Source organism: Onychomys torridus, chromosome 8, assembly GCF_903995425.1.
Source record: "Onychomys torridus chromosome 8, mOncTor1.1, whole genome shotgun sequence".
NCBI classification, from domain to species: Eukaryota; Metazoa; Chordata; class Mammalia; order Rodentia; family Cricetidae; genus Onychomys; species Onychomys torridus.
Genome location: NC_050450.1, coordinates 16184240 through 16206919, shown reverse-complemented (window position 1 = coordinate 16206919; position 22680 = coordinate 16184240). Strand labels below are relative to the sequence as shown.

The window sequence follows — 22680 nt, the reverse complement described above, 5'->3', positions numbered from 1 at the left end:
TCTGAATCACTTTTCTCATCCATCCAAACACACTTAACTGTTTGGATGAGGCGGCTAGAGTTGACCAATTGTTACATCCTCATCTACCAGTTCAAATACATGAAACCAGTACAACTAAATGTCCTAGATGTGATTTTGTGTTTTTGTTTTGTGTTTGGTTTTTATTGTCTGTTTTTTGAGACAGCTTCTCACTGTATACTCTTGGCTCACCTGGAACTCACAAAGTAGATATGTAGACCAGGCTAATCTGAACTCACCGAGATCTGCCTGCCTCAGCCTCCCATATGCTGGGACTAAAGGCAAGAGACACACATCAGACTTACGGTGTGGCTCTTTTGACAGGTTCTCACCACTTTTTCCTATTCTCTAATTTAAAAAATCAAAAGCAAGTGAAGATGACAAGCCAGGGTATGGTGACATAGCAGACCCAGGTTTTCTGCACACCAGAGTATCCCAACAGTGTGTTGAGTAACAACAATCTAACCCATCTGCAGTCCCAAAGGTTCAGATCAAAGCTACCACTTCAATGCCAGGCACACTCTTCTCTGCCAATCACCAGAGCCCTGGGAGAATGCAAAGCTGAAGATGCACAGACAGGGACACCCTCCTTCAAGGGCTTTTGCCGTTAGTAGCAGAAGTTGAGGTCATACATTAAATACCAGCATCTCCTGTCACACTTGATGGCTTGAGACAAGAATGTTCCCACTGCTGAGGCTTCCTGTCTACCAACCTGAAATCCATCTCTTTAAATAAGCTGATATGCTAGAATGAGTTTCCCCATTTCCATTGAACCACTGTGAAGTCAAGAAGGTACAATGTGGAATTAGGAAAGTGTAAGGACTTAAGACAGAAAGCTACAGCCAAGTAAAATAACAGAGGATGCTTCACTGCTAGCTGAGGAACCCAAGTCAACAGTCTGCAAACTTTGCTCAGGTACCAACCAACCACTTCTGAATGCTCAAAGATAAATGGTAACCCACATGAGCCGTGAGCCAGAAGAGGTGGGTACACATCTGTAGTAATTCCAGCACTCAGAAGGCTGATGCAGACTTGCAAGTTCCAGAACAGCCTGGGCTACAGAACAAGATTCTGTATAAAAGAACCACAACAAAATCCAGAGCTGGCTGGGGAGGAAGAAAAGGAGAAATGTTAAGGGGGGAAAAGGAGGAAGAGAAAGGGGGTGGAAAAGAGGAGAAGGTGGGAAGGAAAGAAGTGAAGAAAGAGGAGGAAGAAGAAGAGACCAAGATAGAAACATCAGTATCTCAAATTTAACAATGAACTACCGCTGGATACTAAAAAGGGGGAAAAGGCAGATCATTTCACACAATCAACCACCAGGATTAGCCAGGCACGAAGACCTGTGACTGTAGTCTTAGGCACCTGGAAGGCAGAGTCCAGAGGATACCAACACAGTGAGACTATTCGTAAAAAGACCCACATGTAGAAACACACAACTGTAATCCAAGTTATTCAGAAGGCTGAGACGGAATCAAAAACTCAGGGCCAGCCTGGGCAATTTATCAAAATTTAAAAATAATAAATGAAGTAAAGATAAGGCTCATCCACAGAACACTTGCCTAGCATATTCAAGGTCCTGGATTAAATTCAGGAACAAACAAGAAAAAGCAGGCAAGTGGCTGAATCAATGTACAGCCACTAATATCTGACAGGGGTTTCAAACGCACCAGTCAACAAACCATACACCTTCTTTGGGCTTTCTAAAATGCCCTCTTTTCTTGCCAAGCACAGCATACACAATTCCAGCACTTGGGAGGTGAAGACAGGAAGGAAGATTAAGAGTTCAAAACCAGCCAAAGCTACATGAGACTCTGCTGCAAAACTCAAAAAACAAAAATCAAATAATAATAAAAATTAGGGAGACGACTCAATCAGCAAAGAGCTTGCCAAATAAGCATAAAAGACCTGAGTTCAAATCCTAGCACCAGGTTGGGGATTTAGCTCAGTGGTAGAGCACTTGCCTAGCAAGTGCAAGGCCCTGGATTAGATCCTCAGCTAAAAACAAAAACAAAAAAACAAAAAACCCACAAATCTTAGCACCCAAGTTTTTTGTTTTGTTTTGTTTTGTTTTGTTTTGTTTTTTAAAAAGGAAGGTATAGTGTTATGCACTAGTAATTCTAGCACTAGGGAGTACAGGCAGATCTATGGGGCCCACTGGCCAGTCAGCCTAGCCTAATCAGCGAGCCTCAAGAAAGTTCCTGTCTTAGAAAACATGAAGGACAAAGCTCCTGAGCCATGACACCTGAAGGCCACCTCTGGCCTTCACATGCATATAAAAACACAAAAGAAACTTTAAAGATCAAAAATAAAAGAACTATCTTAAAACCTCTTTTCTCTTTTGTATTACATTTAGAGGCCCAAATTCTATGTACTGACAGACTTGGCATTTGTATCAAAGCATGCTGACAAACCATTTTATCGTCCCTTCTATTGGCCAGAAGACTGAATTCATGTGCTCTATAGACATATCAAGTGAGTTGTACAAGTTACTCTACCAACTTCACTTTGTTACTCAGGAGGGTACAAGCTCTGTGAAAGCACGGAGAAGCTATGTCTGGCTCACCACTGTCAACTTAGTGCTTTGGCATAAATGCCAGTATTAGGCACTCAGTAAACATCATAAGTGCATCAATTATACAAAGCCAATTTAGTTAAATACAGAAAACAGTAACCTTAACATTACTACATTTTAAAAAAAGAAACAGAACAAAAACTAATAAATTCCCTTGGAATGTTACATTGTTTGGCTCATCTTTCTCTTCCTACTTCTTATGTTCCAGGGGGGGATTCTGGTGTCCTAGAACCCTTCACTCTATGGCTACACCTCAGCATTCATGAACCTGGACCCCAAGGCTGACATAAAGGCTAGCCATAGAGGAAGATATGGTACTGGGAGAAACAGATGCTGGGTTTTAATTTTTCATATGTGTATATGTGAAGGGGAGAGTATGTGCACACAACCGCAAGTGTCTTCAGATGCCAGAAAAGGGCACTGGATTCCGAGAGCTGAGTTACGTGTGGTTGTAAGCCAACAAATATGAGTGCTGGGAATCAAACTGTGGTTCTCTACAAAAGCAGCAAAAGTTCCTAACTGTTGAGACATTTCTCCAGTCCACAATGCTGTTTTGTTACATTCATATTTCCCCCACTTCCAAGAGTGAAGCACCCTTCCCAGAAATATTTTGTTTTCCCATCCACTCCTTATTTCTTTCTAGTACCCTTACTCTCTGTGAAAAACCTCTTTTTATAGTTTTTCAGAGTGCTCTAAGTTTCTTTTGGTATTCATTTGTACATAACTGACTATTCAAGTGTTTCTCTCAAATCTTTTAAAAGTTGAATATGTCTATTCAGCTACCCTGGAAAAACTAAGGAAAAGAAATGTTTACTTCCCAAGTGACTCCTGGATACGATGTGACATAAAGCATTTGTATATTAGTTCCATTAAGCCAATCCACTATGCGCACACGCGCGCGCGCACACACACACACACACACACGTACATAAATAAATACATATATCAAAACATGTTATTTATGATAAAATGTGAGGCTTGTTTGTTGGATTTTTCTTTGTTTGTGACAGGGTTTTGCTATGTAATCCTGGCTGGCTTGGAACTCACTATTTAGACCAAGTTGGTCTCAAACTCATAGAGATACTATGTAGATGAAGTTAGCCTCAAACTCAGAAATATTCCTGCCTCTGCCTTCCAAGTGTTAGGATTAAAGACATATGCCACCACACTTAGCTCAATTAAAAAAATTTTTTGTCAAAAAACTTGAGGCAAGACATGCTGCAAAGTACACATTTAAAGACAGCTGGGTAGACACTTTTATAGGCTGCTATTCTTAAATGAACTGGAGATCATCCTATACTTTCTCAATCTATTTATCAAAATATTACTAATTATACACAAACATGAGAAGGGCTGTCTGCTCTAGTGGGAAGAGCACCGGTGGTTCTGAGTTCAAATCACAACTGTCATTACCACTGCTGTCTGCTGTCCACAGGACCATAGACAAGAGAACTCAATAATAAACTGTGTACATCAGGCCTGGTATGTAATAAGAGCTCAATAAACATCAATTATTATTGCCACAGAAACTCAAAAACTGACAGCTCAACTTAAGACAATGACTGTCACAGTCCCATCACCCACACCCACATAGTAGGGCCTAGGCACTACTGTGTTCTCTATGGCTCAGCCCTGATAACCTCAGCCTGAATAGCTTATGCCCACTCTGGAAGAAATGAAGCTGACTTAGCCTAGGAAATCTGTAGCAATTATACAAATATATAATGGAATAGTTCTCCAATGACAGAGTGGGGGAAAGGAGAAAGAGCAGTTTTATTAGCAACTATGTCAGTGTGCGTTTGCAATTATACAAGTTCCCAAAAGACACTGAACTTTTTTCCCCAGTGACTGTTAGGAAATAATTAAAGCAAATCTCTCTAAAATCTTCTGTAATTCTGACTTCTTTTATGCAGACATGCTACCATATTAATTACTACAGAATACTGATATTTTAATTCATTCTGGCTTGTTTAGTTGTTTTGTTTTTTGTTTGTTTGTTTGTTTTTGTTTGTTTGAATTAAGACAAGGTCTCACAATAGAGCTCTAGATCTGTCCTGGAATTCACAGTATCAACCAGGCTGGCCTCAAACTCTCAGATATATCCACATCTCTGCCTCCCAAGTGCTGGCATTAAAGGCATGCACCAACTATGCCCAGCTTTTCATTCTGAATAGTGATCTGTATTAAAAAAATTCCATCTCTGCTCAGAATAACTACTCTGTTAGAGACTAATTCCACTAGGGTGGACAGTGGCCTCCCTCAGTCCTCCCGAAAGTGGAGACCAAGTCACCTGCCCTGATCTGTCCCTCTTTGCAGAATGGACTGGCCGGGTTTATTTCAGTCTTGGATAAGTCGTGTTACAGGAGGATCCATCCAGAGGCACTCTAAGGCAGAAACTTGCCTACTAAGTACTTAAAATATTTACATTTTACACACACTACACTATTTGAAGTGAACAAAAGGAAACCAAACAAAGTATTTATTGAAATCTACTGAATAAAACTGCAGAATCTTAGAAAGCATCACGTAAATCAAAGAGAAATATCTAACTTTAAAAATGTACTTTAAGGGGTTGGCAAAATGGCTCATTGAGTAAAACAGTGTTTGCTGCCAATTCTGACAAACTGAATTTGCTCCCCAGAAACTACATGATACAAACACATCCACAATAAATAGATACATAATGTAAAAAATTATTTTTAATGCACTTTAAGATCAGGTACAGTGATTAATACCTAAAACCCCAGCTGGGAGGCTGAGGCTTACCAACAAGACTAAGGTCAGTGCAGATTATACAGAAAGTCCCAGGATAGCCTGGGTTAGAGAGTAAAATACCCTGTTTCAAAATAAATACAAAGAAAAGAAAAACATACCTGATAGACTTTTCAAGAATGATTTGACTTGGAAAAGGTCAACTCTATTTCATGATTACTCCTAAAGTGTGACCATTTATTGTTTTCTCAGATGCACTTCATGACCACTCTGCACTAGATATTTGGAAAGCTTGTCTCACTGAACACTTTTTAACCTTCCACTTAAAGAATTCAAGACAAGCAAGGCATGGTGGGTAACACAAGCCCACAATGCAGCACTCTAAAGAAAGGAGGCAAGAGAATCTTCAGTTCTAGGCCAGCCTGGGCTACTTAACAAGAATTTGTCACAAAACAAACCAAAACTTAACCCAAGACTGACTTACCTGAATGCTCTTTGTCATGCCCTAAACCAGAGTCCTAGAAACACAGTCATCCTATGTAAATTCTGTACACTTAATAGTCACAGGGAAATGCCATCCCCAGACTACTAAAACAGCTTAAGTTTGTTTCCCTGTAGTGTGCTCACTACCTCCCTCAGCCCTGCAAAATAGAGAAAAAACCTTCACAAGTACAGGATGGTATAGAGACAGCTGTCACAAGAGCAGGCCACCAGACCTAGTACATAACCTAGAAGCCCCTAATGGTTACAATGATTGTCTGGGGCAGGGATAGGAAGAAGGAGTTCACTGTTTTCTGTCAGCATGGCTGAAAGGGACTCAAACCTCAGGAAACACTGGTTGCTACAACTCAACCAGCTGCTGAGGGAGAGGATTATCCTGTCAAGAACTGTCCTAAACAAGAGGAATATGGGTGTCAGCCAGAACTGGACCAAGAAGCAAGTACTGAGACCCAGATGCCTAACCATCTCAGACTCTGCAGCCACCAGTGGGCCAAGTGGGCCAATAGCTGAGGGGTGACAGAACAAGCAGGTAGCAACATCAAGTCAGGAGAAAAGGACAAAGAATATATTCTGGAAATAAAACAAATTTAGATGTCATGATACAGAAATGTTTGTGGGCTATTGAGTGTCCAAAACAGGAAAACAAAGCATTAAGTACAAAAATACTCCATTAAACACAGGGGATGTCTCTGTGGTATAGAGCCTTTGCCTAGTATATGAAAGGTCTTGGGTTCAATTCCCAACACCCCTCAATAACAGCAATAATAAATGAGTAAATACATGAAAACCTATTATAGGGTATGGTGTCTTAGACTGTAATCCCAGCACCTAGGAGGCTGAGACAGGAGAACTGCTGTAAATTCCAAACCAGCTTGTGTCTCAGAAGAGCCCCATTCCACAAAGAACAAAAAATTAAAGAGGCACAAAAGATGGAGAAGCATCAGCTGAAGCACCTGAGTATTGAGTCATGTGTGTGAGCTGACTCCTACAGGTTGTTCTTTGCCTGCCACTAAAAAAACGCATGTGCATATCCACAGACCCATCTATATACACACAATAAATACATGTGGTTTTAAAATACTAAGGTTTGAGCTGGGCCTGGTGGCGCCCACCTTTAATCCCAGCACAGGGGAGGCAGAAGCAGGCAGATCTCTGAATTCAAGACCAGCTATAGAGTGAGTTCTAGGACAGCCAGGGCTACAAAGAAACCCTGTCTTGAAAAACCAAACAAAAAAAGGTTTGAGAATCTAACTCAATGTAAAGATGCCTGTCACCAAGCCCAAGAACCTGAGGTCATTCCCCAGGATGGACATGGTAAAGGAGAGAGCAACTCCAAAGCTATCCTCTCACTTTCACCCGTGCCCGCCACACACAAAGAAGTCAGTAAATAACCTAATTGTTTAATTAACAAGAAACCCATGGGGAAAAAGTACAAATATGCACATGGCTTCTAACTAACTATCCCATTCTAGGAGCTGCCTGTTTATTTGCACATTTAACTTCGCAGGGCTATACACTAAAGTACTGTTTATGAAATACCTACATATCCACCAGTGGGAGCTCAAACAGTAGAATGCCAGACTCAAAGAGAATGTGACAGCTCTTTGTGTGCCAATCCATAAGGTACACACACAGCCATGTAGCATGGTCAGGGATGAAAAGGTGGGAGGAGGGAGGGAAGCAAGTGAACACTGACTGCTCACCTGTCCCTGAGAGAAATGAGGTGAAGAACAGAGGGAGACTCTCCACAGCATTTTCACTCATTTCTGGGCCTTGTTCACTACTAGTATAAGTAGTTACAGAAACTGGTTTTTTGTTTTTTGTTTGTTTGTTTGTGGCCACCACCGCTCAGCAGAAACTGGTATTTTCAAGGTGATCTCCTCACTGTAGACTGGTCAGACCCAGGTGATCAGCTTCAGCACCCGTCATAACAAATGGAATGACTCTAGGTGCTCCAGGTTCCAGCAAGACTTTGCTGTTAAGAGGTAGTAGTAGCAGTGGTGGCGCACGCCTTTGATCCCAGCACTCCGGAGGCAGAGGCAGGTGGGTCTCTGTGAGTTCAAGGCCAGCCTGGTCTACAGAGTGAGTTCCAGGACAGCCAGAGCTACAGAGGAACCTTGTCTCAAAACAAACAAACAAAAAAGAGGCTAAAACCTGAAATTAACTCAATATTAGCTCAAAATATTTTTGTTTTCACAAGGGTTTAAAATGATGGAAAAAGGAGGGAAAACTACTTTAAGGATGAACTGGTTTTTTTTTCTAAAGAAATGTGACAATCTACATGTAACATTTTATATCTAAAGTATAGACATTCAAAAAATAAAATTCAGACATTGATTCTTTCCAGTAATGTGTCAATGAGAAACCACTAATACAAAGAATGCAAAAAGAGAGATTGTGGCAAGCAAAGTGATGACCAAACCTATCGGCAAAATGCAATCACCTCTTATCTCTGTCCCACATTTAATAGATCCTCCTAACTGCAAAATACAAAAATATGCGTATGTGCCTTTATTTTTACTGCAGTTATTTATTTTTGTGCATACACGTACGTGTGTGGATATATATATCCACACACGTACGTGTATGTATAGAGGTCTTTCTTCCTCTTCCTCTTCTTCTTCTTCTCCTTCTTCTTCTTCTTCTTCTTCTTCTCCTCCTCCTCCTCCTCCTCCTCCTCCTCCTCCTCCTCCTCCTCTTCCCTCCCACCCCCACTCTGTAGACCAAGCTGGCCTTGAACTCACAGAGATCCACCTGCCTTTGCCTCCCAAGTGCTGGGACTGAAGGAGTGTGCCACCACTGTCTGGCCATGTATGGCAGTCTGAGGACGATTTACAGCAGCTGTTTCTCTCCTTCCCTGAAGATCCTGAGAATTACACCTAGGTTGTCAGGCTCAGCAGCAGGAACTGCTGCCTACTGAGCCATCTCAATGACCCATATGGAGATTTTTTTTTAAAGGAAGTGAGTGTTTTGAAATACAGATATAGTTCAGTGGTAGAGTACCTGGTAAACACAAGGCCCTGGGCTGAATCCACTGGAATAAAACCAATGAACCAATCAATCAACTAGTAAATAAGATGTTTTGATTTTGACTTATGTTTTTAACTAGCTTTTCATTAAAAAGAAGAGGAGGAGGAGGAAGAAGATGAAGAGAAGGAACAGCAACAGCAGCAGCAGCAGCAGAAGTTTCTGTTACTGTTTGCAATGCTGAGGACCAATCCCATGCACTCGCTTGTCCAGTGCTCTACCACTAAGGTACACTGCAAACTCTGGTTTGGGCTTATTTTAAAAAGCACTTAGGAGAATATAAAATGAAAGAGAAAGATCCTCAGAATTCCCTAGTTCAATTTCCTGAAAACAATTTCTAGAGACTGCTCAAACTATACACACATTTATATATCTTTTATTCCTAAAAAGAGTCTTAATTTTCCTCTTTGTTCTCCATCCTCACTTTTTATTTAATGACTTTCAAGCACTCCTGTCTTCTGCACTGTGAACCCCTCTCTGCAGTGACCAGTTCTCTCCAGATCATCTGGAAGGATTGGGACTCAACTATACTCCACAGAGGCCCCGCTCACTTAACCCCTTTCCTACTAGACTTCTGGGTCATTTTCATGTTTCATGATCTCAGAATTAATTAACTTAATTAAAAGACCCAAAGTTAACATAAGTATTCTCAGGATAACCAAGTAAGAAATTGATTTCTACTCTGTTTAGTGTTTATTAAGCTACAGTTAATCCATCACCTAATGAAGTGGATAACAAAAGCCAAAGATTTTAAGAACTTTTCTAGGAACCAAAAACCATAAACAGTGTGAGTATGACCTGGTTACATGGCACGCATTTTAATACCAGTAACATGCCTAATATCTGAGATGATATAAAATTTCTTAAAACTTCAGTTTTTCTTATTTAACAGTGTAAGCACTAAAATTATCGATATTTATCTAAGCATAGCACCAAAATTTCATGATTAAACTAAGGACAGAACTTAGGGGGCTGAGGATAGTTCAGCAGAGAACTCAAGTTCACCAATGTCAGGTAGCTCACAACCACCTATAACTCCAGCTCCAGAGAATTCACCACCCTCTTCTGGCCTTCTCAGGCACCCATATACACACAAGACATGTGCACACACATACAAATAAAAATAAAGTAAACCTTAAAAAGGGAAACAGATATACGAGAAAAAAAAGGGGGGGAAACAGAGTTGTAGAGATGGCTCAAGCAGTTAAGAGCATGTACTGCTCTTGCAGAGGACTCAAGTGAAATTGCCAGCCAAGTCAGGTAGCTAACAGCAACCTCTAACTACAGCTCCAATGGGGTCCATAGAATGTGGCCTCTGGGCAGTGGCACTCACATGCACATACCCCCTACACACTTACTATTTTAAAAATAAAATAAATCTTTTAAAAAAGTCAGAATGAGCCCTACTCATGATATTAATACTTCCTATTATTCTAAGATATCCATCAGTCCAAAATGCACTTGCAGTAAGTCAGCACATACAGGGGAGCCACTTTGGGTAGTGTGTAAAGAACCCACATTTGCTTAGGGATGCACAGTACAGCTCTAAAATGAGAGAGAAGAAACAGCCAAAGCTAGCTGGCTGTGGGGAAGACAGGTGATTCCAGAAACAGAGGAAGGACTTTCATCAAGTATTCTTTCAAACATAGAACATACTACCCATTCGATTTTTTAAATTAATTTATTTAGTATTAGTGCACAAGTATGTGCCATGTTGTATCTGATATGTGTGTATGTGTAGATGCATACTCAAGACCTAGCATGTGAATTTTTTTAAGACCTCTAGTTCCAATTCTTACACTGCTTTCATGGGGGTACTTTTCCTCCCCTAAGTGGGGCTAAGATAAAAGCAGCCAACTAACTCCACAGATACAGCTTTGATGGAAAAAAATGTAGACTTGCAAAAAACAAACTGCAATACTTCTTCCCTTAATTACTCTGGACGTGGTCAGTTTTTCAAAACTGGATTATTCTTTAAACCCTAAAAGGAACACCAGAAGTCCCTAATCTGATATTAAAGGCTCTTAAGTGACCTTACCTGGTTTCTAGATGCCCAACCAGCCTCCCCCACTCACCTTGCATGTTCTACTCATCACCCTGCCTGAAGCATCCAGCTTCAGCTTTTTCAGTCAGAAGCTGATCTAAAGTGTCCTTTCTGCTCGAGGCTTAGGTTACTTTTCCAGGGTTATTCACTGAGGAAACAGTTTGTCAGACTGGGATGTGGGCCCTGGTACTCTAGAGGGACAAGACAGGTACAGACATATAACTATAAAGGAAATAAAGCTGTGGGGTGGTGCTGGAGAGGTGAGAGAGACACTGCTAGGACCTGGCAAACTGCCCATCCATCACCACTAATTCACTTTCACCAGTAAGAGCAGCATTTGCACCAAGGTTATCACCATGACCAGACCAAGTGTACCTCTTCACCCCTCACAAACAAAAACTGTTGTCAGCTAACAGGATGAAGTGGTGGAGCTGAGACAGGAGACCAGGCCTGCCCAACTCCCTGAGAGCAAGCCCACACCATCTGTGTCCACCATCTCAGAACCCACAGGAGGCTTCTCAAGTAGGGTGGCCCAGCAAACAACTCAAAAACAAAATTGATTTTTACAAACTATTAAGGTGATCAAGAGTTTACATCTCCAGACCTTCACACTTGATATTTACGCTGTTCCCCATGCCCATAAAAGAACCAGTTGCCATCTCTTCACCCTTAGGTCACATCACCATCCCGTAAGAAGCCACCTAAGACCTTTCAGAGCAAGTTCTGCCCCATCTGGTGTTCCACAAGCTCAGAGTCTCCCTCTGAGTGTTGTAACAGCAGACTGTCCAATTCTGTCTTTTCCACCCAAGTTCATCCAGCAAGGCAGAGTCTGGGCCTGTCTTGTCATTCTCAATCCCCAGGGCCAACACCACAGTCTGACACCTGCTTCCCTAGTGAATAACCCTGGAAAAGTAACCTAAGCCATGAGTGTTTCTCTAAGTATCTTCTACCTTTAATAGGACTTTTTCTTAAATGTCGTAAAGAAAACTCTAGACAAATGTGAGAAGCAAATGAACTTAGAGCTGCACTGTCCAAAATAATGACCACTAATTATAGGTCATCTACTTAATTTTTACAAAAATTTAAAATTTAGCCAAGCATGGTGGCCTATGCCTGTAATCGCAGCACTTGATAGATGGAGGCAGAAGAATCAGAAGTTCAAGATAAATATCAGCTACACAGTGAGTTTGAGATAAGACCCTGTCTCAAACAAACAAAAATAAGTAACTGAATAAAACTGAATAGTTCTTGCATCAGATTTGTCATATTTCAAGTACTTGATAGAACGTGTAGACTATTAACTCCAATTGAACAGCACTGATCTCCAGATCACCAACATCGTCTCAAAAAATGTCCAAACCTCTCCAGCTGTTGAGAAGGAATCCTTTTCTTCATATTTCAGACAGAGAAGGCCATCACAAGAACTACAACATTGGCTTCTCTTATCTGAATGGTCCCTGAAGAGGCTTCATGAAAAGGTCAACTGTGGTCAGGTCATGCTCTACAAACAACATCCAATCCCCAGAGTATAAGACCCTATCCATAGTTTATTATACCCTTGGTTTATTTTCAGTAGTACTGTTTACTAGGTTACAAGACTCAATTTGTAATGACACCCACAAATTAAGAGGAAAATACTTTGTCCACCAGGGGACAATTTTTACTAGTAAAATACCATAAATAACCATAGCTAAAGTATCATAGAATGACAAAAATCATAACCTCCAGTGAAAGAACTTCCCATCACAGAGTCTGCAGGAAGAAGAAACCCCATACTATTGCAGAGCTGGATCTGCTCCCTCAAGACCCATGTGGGAAGTAAAGAGGAATGAGGTCTCACTGGCACTCCTCTCAAAGTCCACCTGACAAGGCCACTCTCTCTGCAGCTACGGCTTTCTATAAAGGAAGAAGACTTGTCCAGTTCCTCTGCACTCGCCTTTCCTTTTTCTCTATAATTCCTAGCCCATATCAAGCCTTTGCTCTGAAACTATAACTAGAAACCAGCTCCACTTCGAGTTCAATTTCCCAACTGTTCCTAAAGAACAGTTGAACTACAAACACAACTGCCTGTTTAGCAAGCTTTCTGAATCTTAGCTCTCAATTCATTCTTCCTACAACTGGAGCTGAAACTGCACCAGATCACGGTACTGGAAATGAAACAGGAAAAGACAGCAACTTCCCACACTGTCCTAATGAGAAGCTTCCACAGGTGCAGGTCTGGGTCTGGGCCTCATCCACGTTATCAGTCACCCCAATCCTCACTGGCCCCAGGGATAAGTAATGTCTACTAGTTTCTCAATTAATTAAACAATAGTAGCTGCCTCAACTGGCTCTATGCAAAGCTCCATAATAGCCTAATATACACAAAGCTAATCAAACTGAACAAAAGTAGAATATTGTAAGGGGAAATTCCTTTTAGAGATCTCTGACCCCCTCCCTCTGTCCCCAAGACTCCAACTTGTGAAGCCTCTGGCCCCAGTCACAGAGCTGCTGAGCTGGGAGCTAAACTTCCATGTCCACTCTGAGACAAAGCCAGGGCTCCCTCCTGTGCACACACGGCTGGCTCCCAGTATAAAAAGCTCTGACATTTCCTTCAACTCTGAGTCATGCTTAGAAGGTTCTACTTTTAATCAGGTGACAAATACTCAAAATATTTTAATCCAAAAGAATTGGGTCAAGCTTTCATAGTCCATAACTATCAAAGCAAACCCTACTTATTGACAGATTTCTGTAACTCCTGAGCGTCATCATTCAATTCATAATCAAATACCAAAATCTACTCTATTTAAATGTTACCCCTGCCTTTTCCATTGGTTATCATAAAGAACAATTAAATTTTCTGCTATTTCATTGGCTGTGTTAACTATAAAGTTAAAACACGCAAAGGGGAGCTGGCAAATGCTACAGCAAGTGAAGACACCTGCAGACAAACCTGGTTACTCAAGTTCAACCCATGGGACCATGTAGCAGAGGAAGAAAAACTCCATGGTCTCCTCTGACCTCCACACAAGTGCCATGCACACATGCACCCTCACACTCAGAGTAATCAAATAAGTAAACATGTGTAGGTGGTAATGTTCTCTTAAGAAAGCTGCAAAACTATTTGGAAGAGGGGAAGCTTTTCTATTATAAAAATAATTTATATTACAAGAGAATTGTAAAACCCTATTAAGCAGATCATTCTCTGTACAAAAGACTGAATTCATGTGCAGCTCTAAGAAATACCTGTTATACACAATAAGGCAGAGGTAAATTTAAAAATTCCCAACAGTAGCACATGGGACATTTAAGATAGGGAAGAAGTAAGATTTTCACTGCTAGGTTTTACTATTTTTAGCAATGCTTCAACTAAATATTCTTTTTGATTAATAAAAACAAAACACGGGGGGAAATGTCACTAGAGATAATATTCAAGTATTTCTTAACAATAAATTTTAATAGGAATTCTAGGACAGCCAGTCTCAAAACAAAAGCAAAAACAGAAATGAGTGACCAGTGAGAGTATGTGTACTAACATCAGATCACATCAGAGGGCAGAGGACATGTCCAGGGGTATGAGGGCTTTCTGGGAGATATCTTGGAACAACCAGAAGAGGAGTTATACAAGAGATGTGTGTACTGTGACACCCAGGAAGAAAAGACTGTCACAGCAAGGGTCCTATTTCCAACCTTGAACTGAGAAAACAGCTGGGCTTCCCCGACTGACTGATTAGCACTATGGTACAGCAAGAAAGGCCAGGGAGGTAACAGAGTTGGGAAGACCACCAAACCACTGGCCCCACCTCAGCTCCCTGGGATTCGACATACTGCAACGTTCAGAACAGGAGGGAATAACTATACCCTCTTTGGGTTACTCCTTAGGTCATTTTCACATTTAACTGTATTTTGTATTCTTTTTCTTAGTTTTGTTTCAGAGTTGTGTGAACAGTTCTAAGCCACTGAAAGATATCAACCAAAATCTCTGTACAGTGTTAATGAAAATTCAGACTGGATTTTAAGACACACAGTAGTAAGGAACAGAATCACATATTTGAGACTTAAGAAGTCCATGAAATATGTTTTGAAATTATCATGGGTTTACAGAACGCATAAATTTTTATAATTTAAATTTTTCATAGCTATCATGTTTCTAGTTTTAAAAAGTTAGTTGGGGATTTAGCTCAGTGGTAGAGCGCTTGCCTAGCAAGCACAAGGCCCTGGGTTCGATCCTCAGCTCAAAAAAAAAAAAAAAAAATTAAGTGAAAGGTCTGGAGACTTAGTAGTTAAGAGAGCTGGCTGTTCTCCCAAAGGACCTGGGGGTTCGATTCCCAGCACTCACAAAGCAGGTGACTCCAATTCCAGGGGATTTGATGCCCCCTTCTGGCCTCTGAGAGCACTACACAAACATGGATAAACACATGCAGGAAAGACACATAAATTAATAAATCTTATATTTAAAAAGTAAAAATGGAGATAAAAATTAATAACACTGATTACAGAATTCCTTGTTTTATATCCAATGAGGGTATACCATAGACTCCCCTACACATGGGTTTCTGTGGTAACATGTGCATAGCTACTGCTGTTTCCAGCAATTAACAGGGTCTCATCAGATTAGCATTCCCAGGAAGTCCTCAGAGGACAAACCACAACCACATGCACTGGTAGCTACACTGCCAGCTCTTGTTCACTGAACATTTCCTCCAGGCCAGGTACTTTCCAGGCATCACCTCAGATAATACTGTAATAATATAACAATCATCCCATTTTACAGATGAAAAAAACCCGAGGTTAGAGAGTTAAAACCTGGCTAGAGCTCATCAGCAAGGTTATCAAAGTGAAAACATCAGAATTAAGAAAAGGGAATATCCAGGCAGTGGTGATGGTGCACGCCTTTAATCCCAGCACTTGGGAGGCAGAGCCAGGTGGATCTGTGAGTTCAAGGCCAGCCTAGGCCAGAGTGAGTTCCAGGACAGGCACCAAAACAACACAGAGAAATCCTGTCTCGAAGGGAAAAAAAAAAAGAAAGGGAAAAAAAAAAAAAAAGAAAGAAAGAAAAAGGAATAAACCCAGGTGGCAATGGCACACATTTTTGATCCCAGCACTTAGAGGAAGCAGAGGCAGGTGGATCTCTGTGAGTTCAAGGCTAGCCTGGTCTACAGAGCTTCCAGGACAGAGTTCCAGAGTTTAGGACAACCAGGACTACACAGAGAAACCCTGTCTCAAAAAATAAAGGGAGGGGATGGTACACACAATAACACACAAACAGAAGGACAGACAGGCTCAAAGAGTGGGGGCAATCAGTATAAAAGCAAAGTCTTAGGAGAAAACTAAGCATCTTCAAGGACAAAAAAAATGTTTTCTTGCCAGGCAGTGGTGGCCCACGCCTTTAATCCCAGCACTCGGGAGGCAGAGGCAGGCGGATCTCTGAGTTTGAGGCCAGCCTGGGCTACAGAGTAAGCTCCAGGAAAGGCGCAAAGCTACACAGAGAAAGCCTGTCTCGGAAAACAAACAACAAAGAAAGAATATTGCCTCAAACATCTCCTACAGGCCTACTGTGCAGGTAAGCCTCTACCTGCCATGCCCAGGGCCAGTGGGATAATTGTGGGAAGTCTACACCAGCTCCAACAGAGCTGCTCACCATCTAGTGTCACAGAAAAGGGAAGATGTTGAAGACCTGAGGTGACAAAGTGGCAGGGAAGAGAATGCTGTGGGCTACTAGGGTCAGCAGGAAGCAAAATGGCCAGCAAAAGAACAAAGCCACCTTATGAAGTTACCTGGCTTTCTGTTAAATTTATCTGATTTTAAATATAGTATATAAAACTATTACAGAAAACAAACAAACAAACCCGTAAGCAAGCACTTCCTACTGTGAAGTGCTGATCCTACCCTAAGTAATGGTCACTGTCCAGGCCAGATACAATAGTCTCAGAAAACCTGGGCCACTATTGTGCCCAGCTGAGAACAGCCACAGCAGGCCAGTATTCCCAAATGGGTGCTTGAGTCCCATGAGTCCCGTGCCACTCAAATCATCAAGCTGTGGCTCAAGGGAAAATTCTTTGGATGATAATTTTTACATTAAAATTTAAGAGGAGATAGCTATGTCCACATATTGTCTATGGCTGAGTTTTTGCCATAATGATGAAGTTGAATAGTTAGAACAAGAGACCAGATGCCCCACAGAGCCAGAAATATGTCCCCTCTGGCCCTTTATAGAAGTTGTTCACTGATCTATGCATTGCATAAGGGGGTGGGGGGCTTCCTGGTGCTAATGAGCTGTGGGAATAGTGCAAAGTTCAGCCCTAATCTTTGAAGATCCATAGAGCCCACCAGCACAAGCTCTAAGAGACTGACACCAAAATTCCTTGGCTAGAACTAACCTCACTGGAGCACAAAACCTTTTAAAAAAATGTTTTTTGTTTTTTGTTTTTTGTTTTGAGACAGGATTTCTCTGTATAGCTTTGGAACCTGTCTTGGAGCTCGCTCTGTAGACCAGGCTGGCCTCGAACTCAGAGATCTGCCTGTCTCTGCCTCCCAAGTGCTGGAATTAAAAGCATGCACCACCACTGCCTGGACTTAAGAAATTATTATTTTATGTATTCTTAGGGTTTGCCTGCATGCTTATATGTATACCATATGTGTACCTAGTGCCCACAAAGGCCAGAAGAAAGACAGCTCTCCTGAAACTAGAGTCACAGATGACTGAGACATCATGTAATCTCTTGAAATATACACCCAGTGCTGATCTGAATAAGATGAAGAGTTGAGACCCTCACTAACGGAACCCCATTAACTAAACTAGCAAGCTTTCCTAATCTTTACAAACCACAATAAGAAAACTTCATCTTAACAAAGGAAGGCAGTTAGCCACCCCATTTTAAACTTTTGTTTACAAACATGAAATAAAAACACTAATTAAAAAAAAAAAAAAAGAGGCCGGGCGGTGGTGGCGCACACCTGTAATCCCAGCACTCGGGAGGCAGAGGCAGGTGGATCTATGTGAGTTCAGAGGCCAGCCTGGGCTACAGAGCAAGTCATCAAGTAAATTCTTTAGAGGTACAAATTTATACGATAAATTCCTAGAACAATCATTTTTTTTAAATGCTGTTTTATTACATTTGTTTATTTACGTGTGTGTGTGTGTGTGTGTGTGTGTGTGTGTGTGTGTGTACATGGGCATGTATATGTCATGACTCATGTATAAAGGTCAGAGGACAACTTGCAGGAGTCAGTTCTCTCCTTACACTATGTCCAGGACTGGGATCAAACTCAAATTCTCAGGCTTGGTGGCATGTGCCTTTATATGCTGAGCTATCTCACCCAAATCTAGATCCCCCTAGGTTATGGGTCCTCATCTAGAAAACAGCAATTAATGTATCTTCTCATATGCTGCCAAGATGGCTTGGAGAAAAGCATTGTCCGATCCTTCAAGGCCGCACACAATGAAGATTACCATTTAGCAGGAAAAGCTGTTGGTGGCAAATCATACCCACCACAAGCTCTCTTTAAATACACTTCTCTACTGCACTTGAAGAGACTCATAGCTCCTCAGTAGAAGGCTGAGACAGGAGGTTCACTGTAGCCTAAGAGTTGAGGGCTGGCCTAGACAACATAGTGAGACTATGCCTCTTGAAAAATTACCTTTTGCTAGTGATCACAGAGCATGCCTGTAATCCCAGCAACATTCAGGAGATTGAGGCAGGAGAATCACAGGTTTGAGGCCAGCCTAGGATATATAGGCAATTTGATGTTAGTTTTAGATACATCACCTTTTTCTCAGTTTTTTAAGGCATAAGCATTATAAAATATAAAATCACAATGGTTTACGGCCAAACCTGTGTTCAATTTTCAAAAGAAAAATTTAAAACTTTTTATGAAATTTGTGTGTGTGTGTGTGTGTGTGTTTTGAGAGAGAGAGGGAGATGGGGGTGAGAGGTCCATGCCATAGCACACTTAAAGGTCAGAGAAGAACTTTGTGGAGTCAGTTCTCTCCTTCTACCTCTATAGGGGTTCTGGAGATCACCAGGTTTACTTGGCAAGTACCTTTCTTTACCCACTGAGCCATCTTGCTGGCCCTAATACCTCTTAAATGGCTTATTTGTTACATACAAATTTTGCCATAAAACTGCCCAAATCACTAAGTGTGATGATGTATGCCTATAACACTAGTAGTACTTGAAAGGCTGAGGCAGGAGGATCTGGAGTTCAGACAGCTTGGGTTACAATAGCACATTCCAAAACAGACTGAAGAAATCAGCAATACTCTGTCTTACAACAAACAAAAAACCCTTCATAAATGTTTAAAAAAAAAAAAAAGGTCTACTACCTGCCTGAATATTTATTTCTCCTACACTGTTCCAATATCAATCCCTAGTGTTAAAAGATACTAGGGTAAGTAATTTGGACATATTAAGAGAAAGTTTGCAAAACACAAACCAACTAACTATATATTGGTAAGAAAAGTCCCTCCCCCTTCTTACAAAGTGCTTAACGATTCAACACAGAACAAGAAAACACTGCTGTGCTGACCTCTGATGACATCTGGCTCTGTGCTGCTGCAGAACTGCCTAGACAGTAGGGTGAGAAGCGGCTTCTCCTTCCTCTTGCTACCCTCTCCAGGCACCTTCCCTCTCCCTCTCTGTGCTCTCCCCACCTTAAGTGACAAAGGTGTTCACCACTCAGATGCTGCCTGGCCCCTAGTGGAGTGAGTGCTTTATGCATACACGGACACTCCCCTTGGTGAACTCCAAGTACTCTATAGGCTTGGTAGGCTCCTCCACATCAAGGGTACTCACTCTTCTCCACCCACTACCATCCTTAGGAACAGCTATAATGCACTTGATGGCTTCACAAGACAGTGATGTGGTCCGAATAACAGCAGTTCAAGCAGCTGCTGTTTCTCAGGGTCTAGGGCTCTCTGTTCCCTCTCCTCCTCCAATCACCTCCCTCAAATTTGATTGTGTGCTCAGAACACACATTGCCCACCCTGGTCCGATTTTCTCTTGGAGGCCTGAGATAGAGCCCCTAACTAAAACAGTATTCAATTTCTCAATAATGACCTACTTCTATCTCTATCCCAGCCATCATTCCTTTAAATATATTTAATGTAAATACTTCAGCCATTTGTTTAATTTCCATCTCAAGACCTGTCTATCTTGTTACTAAATCTTAGACTGAAAGTTATTCTTGACAAGGTTTCACCTTGTTTAATGTGTTCAACCCCTTCCTCAGCAGCCCACCCTAGTACACCCTTTCAAGACAATGTGATGGTGCATTTCATGTCACCAAAAACTAAATTTAAATACGAATGTCATCTTATTCTTTTGTTCATTTAAGTCAGAATCATTAGAAACTACTACTTTTTGTTTCATACATTTGGAGATGTTAATGTGCTCTTGTGCTTTTCCTGGGTAAAAAATTGGAAAGGGAAGGGGACAAAGTGGTTAATTTCAGAAAATCCTTTCTGATAAGCTCTGTTCTGATTAGCGGCACATTAAGTAAATATCTGACCATCCAGTAACAGAAGCTACATCAAAAAAAGCCATCTTTTGGGTTCCATCTTGTAAACAGCTGGATGTACGTAATACTATAGGTCTTTTTGTTGTCCTATTATTAATTTGTCCCACTTTTAAGAAAAAAAAAAAAAACTACAATAAGATCCCTCAATAAGAGGGAAACTGGAAAGTCTTCAAGTTACCAGTGTCAGAGGACAAGCTTTAGAAGCTCCAGGACTAAACTTGCCTGGTATTGTCCTTCACATGATTACATTCTTCTGGCTCAAACACAGCAAGACCACTAAAGCAAGGGCACTCTATGTTGCAGAAAAGCATTTAAACCACTGTTTCCACATTTCTCACATCAATCAGTAGACTTCTATGAAAATAAACGTCAAACTCAACTTGTCGTTTAAAAAGCCCATTAGTGACTTTTCTCTCCTCGAGAATCATGTGTTCCTTCCCACTGCTGAACAAATTGTAAGTAAACAAAAATCTCCTGAAAAATGATGGGGGAGAGAGAACGCTCACCTCTCATTTCTACATTAACTAATATTACACAGCTCCTTTCATGAATGGATTCCAGGAACACTATTCAAACTGAAGCCACAAAACTAAGTTTTGTTTCAACAGTTGAAATATTTTTTAATACACTTGTGTGAAGTCTCAGAAAGACTTCCACAACTTGAACAGCTGTGTCTAGCGCCAATCTGCAGGCAGCAATGTAATTTGATTTGGACCCATTCATCAGAATCTCATTTTCAGATGCCGCTACTACAAGAACGTACTGGAGAAACGCTAGCTGCGGTGAGCCACCATTGTCCGCAGCAGCGCGCAAGTTTTTACTGCGAAGGAGAGCTTAAAAGAGGAAATACAAATCATTGGTAATGTTACCATAGAGCTGTCCAGAAGAAGTCTGAATTACTGAATGAACAGAAAACTGGGCACATGACAAGATCATAATCACCTAAGAAAGTTTGCGGGGAAGCTATTTAGTGGGGCAGGAGAAGATTTAGTAGTATCTTGCCTTTTTTTTCCCCCCTGAGAAGTTGAAAGCCCTACAGTCCTTAATTTTTAAATTTTACATCTTTACTGTAAAACCAGCCCGAACTCAAAGGGAGACTGGAGTACATTTTGGACTTTAAAAGCTTGCTAGCTTCTTTTTAAGGTTACGTATGTAAATGAAAGACACCACAGCAACTTTGATGACATCTTGCAAATGAAGTTTGGAGTTTTGAAAGAAAAAATTACTAGGTGATCAAAAACAAAAAAAATGAAGGAAGGAATCAAGAGTTTCAAAATAACCACTAAGCGTTTTCCAAAGCAACACATTCCAAGAAACTTCTCAGTCGCAACTCATAAGCCGGTGGCAGCTGTGTCCGCGACTGCAGCGTCTAGAGTGGGGGTCCGGTCTCGAAAGCCCCCATTACCTCCCGGTCGCATTCTCTCCCTCCAAACCTCCAAGGTCCCCTCCGCTGTCATCCCGGGCGGCTACGCGTGCGAACACTCGGCCGCGCCCCCGCTTCACTTTTCCTCCCCGGCCGGCCGGGACGCGCAGCCCAGGGCCCGGGACGGAACCTCCCGCCAATGCGACCCTCAGCTCCCTCCCCGCCACGAACGCTGACAGCGCGCCCGGCCCTAGCCTCACCTGTGCTGTCATTCGCGGAGAAGCCGGGGGAGCTGAGTTTGGCTCGTTTGGGGTTGGGCGGTCCGTCCAGCAAGTTCTCGGCCATCTTCACCTGCTCGCGGAAACAGCCCCGAGCGCGGGCGGCACGACGCGGCCCGGACGGGGGTCGGGCCGGCGGCTGCGAGCAGGCGAGCCAGCGAGGAGCGAGCGCAGGAGCGCGGGCCGGGCCGCGGAGGGCGCAGGCCGGGTGGGGGAGGCGGCGGCCAAATCTCAGCCTCAGCAACAGCGCCCCGCAGCGCTCACCGCCCGCCCCCGGCCGCCGCCGCCGCCGGCCGCGGCCCCCTCATCCCCTGCCCGCCTCCCGAGCGCGACACTCCGCGGCCCGGGCACCCCAGCGGCCCGGCCGCCTCCGCGGGCCCGGCTGGCAGCGACGGCGCCCGGCCCCACGGCTCAGGCGGCGCCCGGGAACATGGTGGTGCCGCCGCCGCCGCCTCGCCGCCCCCCCCTTCCCCGCGCGCCCCACTTAATGAATTCGCCCGCGGCCGGACGACCGGGGGACTTCGGGCTCCGCCGCCCGCCCGCGGCCCGCCGCCGCCGTGAGGAAAAACAATGCGCCGAGCGGAGCCGCCGCCGCGCCGCGGCCCCCCCACCCCGTGCCGCCGCCGCCGCGGCCGCCGCGGCCGCCGCCGCCGGGCTCCGGGAGGCC

The 22680-nt window shown here is 42.7% G+C and overlaps 1 protein-coding gene across 2 annotated transcripts in view; it reads right to left on the bottom strand.

The window, feature by feature from the left end:
• The window catches only part of LOC118589131 (CREB binding protein), a 128267-nt gene extending 105812 nt beyond the window's left edge, over positions 1-22455 (bottom strand). Inside the window, exon 1 of one of the 2 annotated variants that reach the window (XM_036196093.1) lies at positions 21996-22455. In XM_036196093.1, coding sequence (XP_036051986.1) covers positions 21996-22080 — 85 coding nt within the window. In that variant the 5' untranslated portion in view covers positions 22081-22455. The remainder of the gene's footprint in view (positions 1-21995) is intronic. The other variant, XM_036196095.1, reaches the window with a different exon arrangement.
• Positions 22456-22680: the final 225 nt, after the last annotated feature.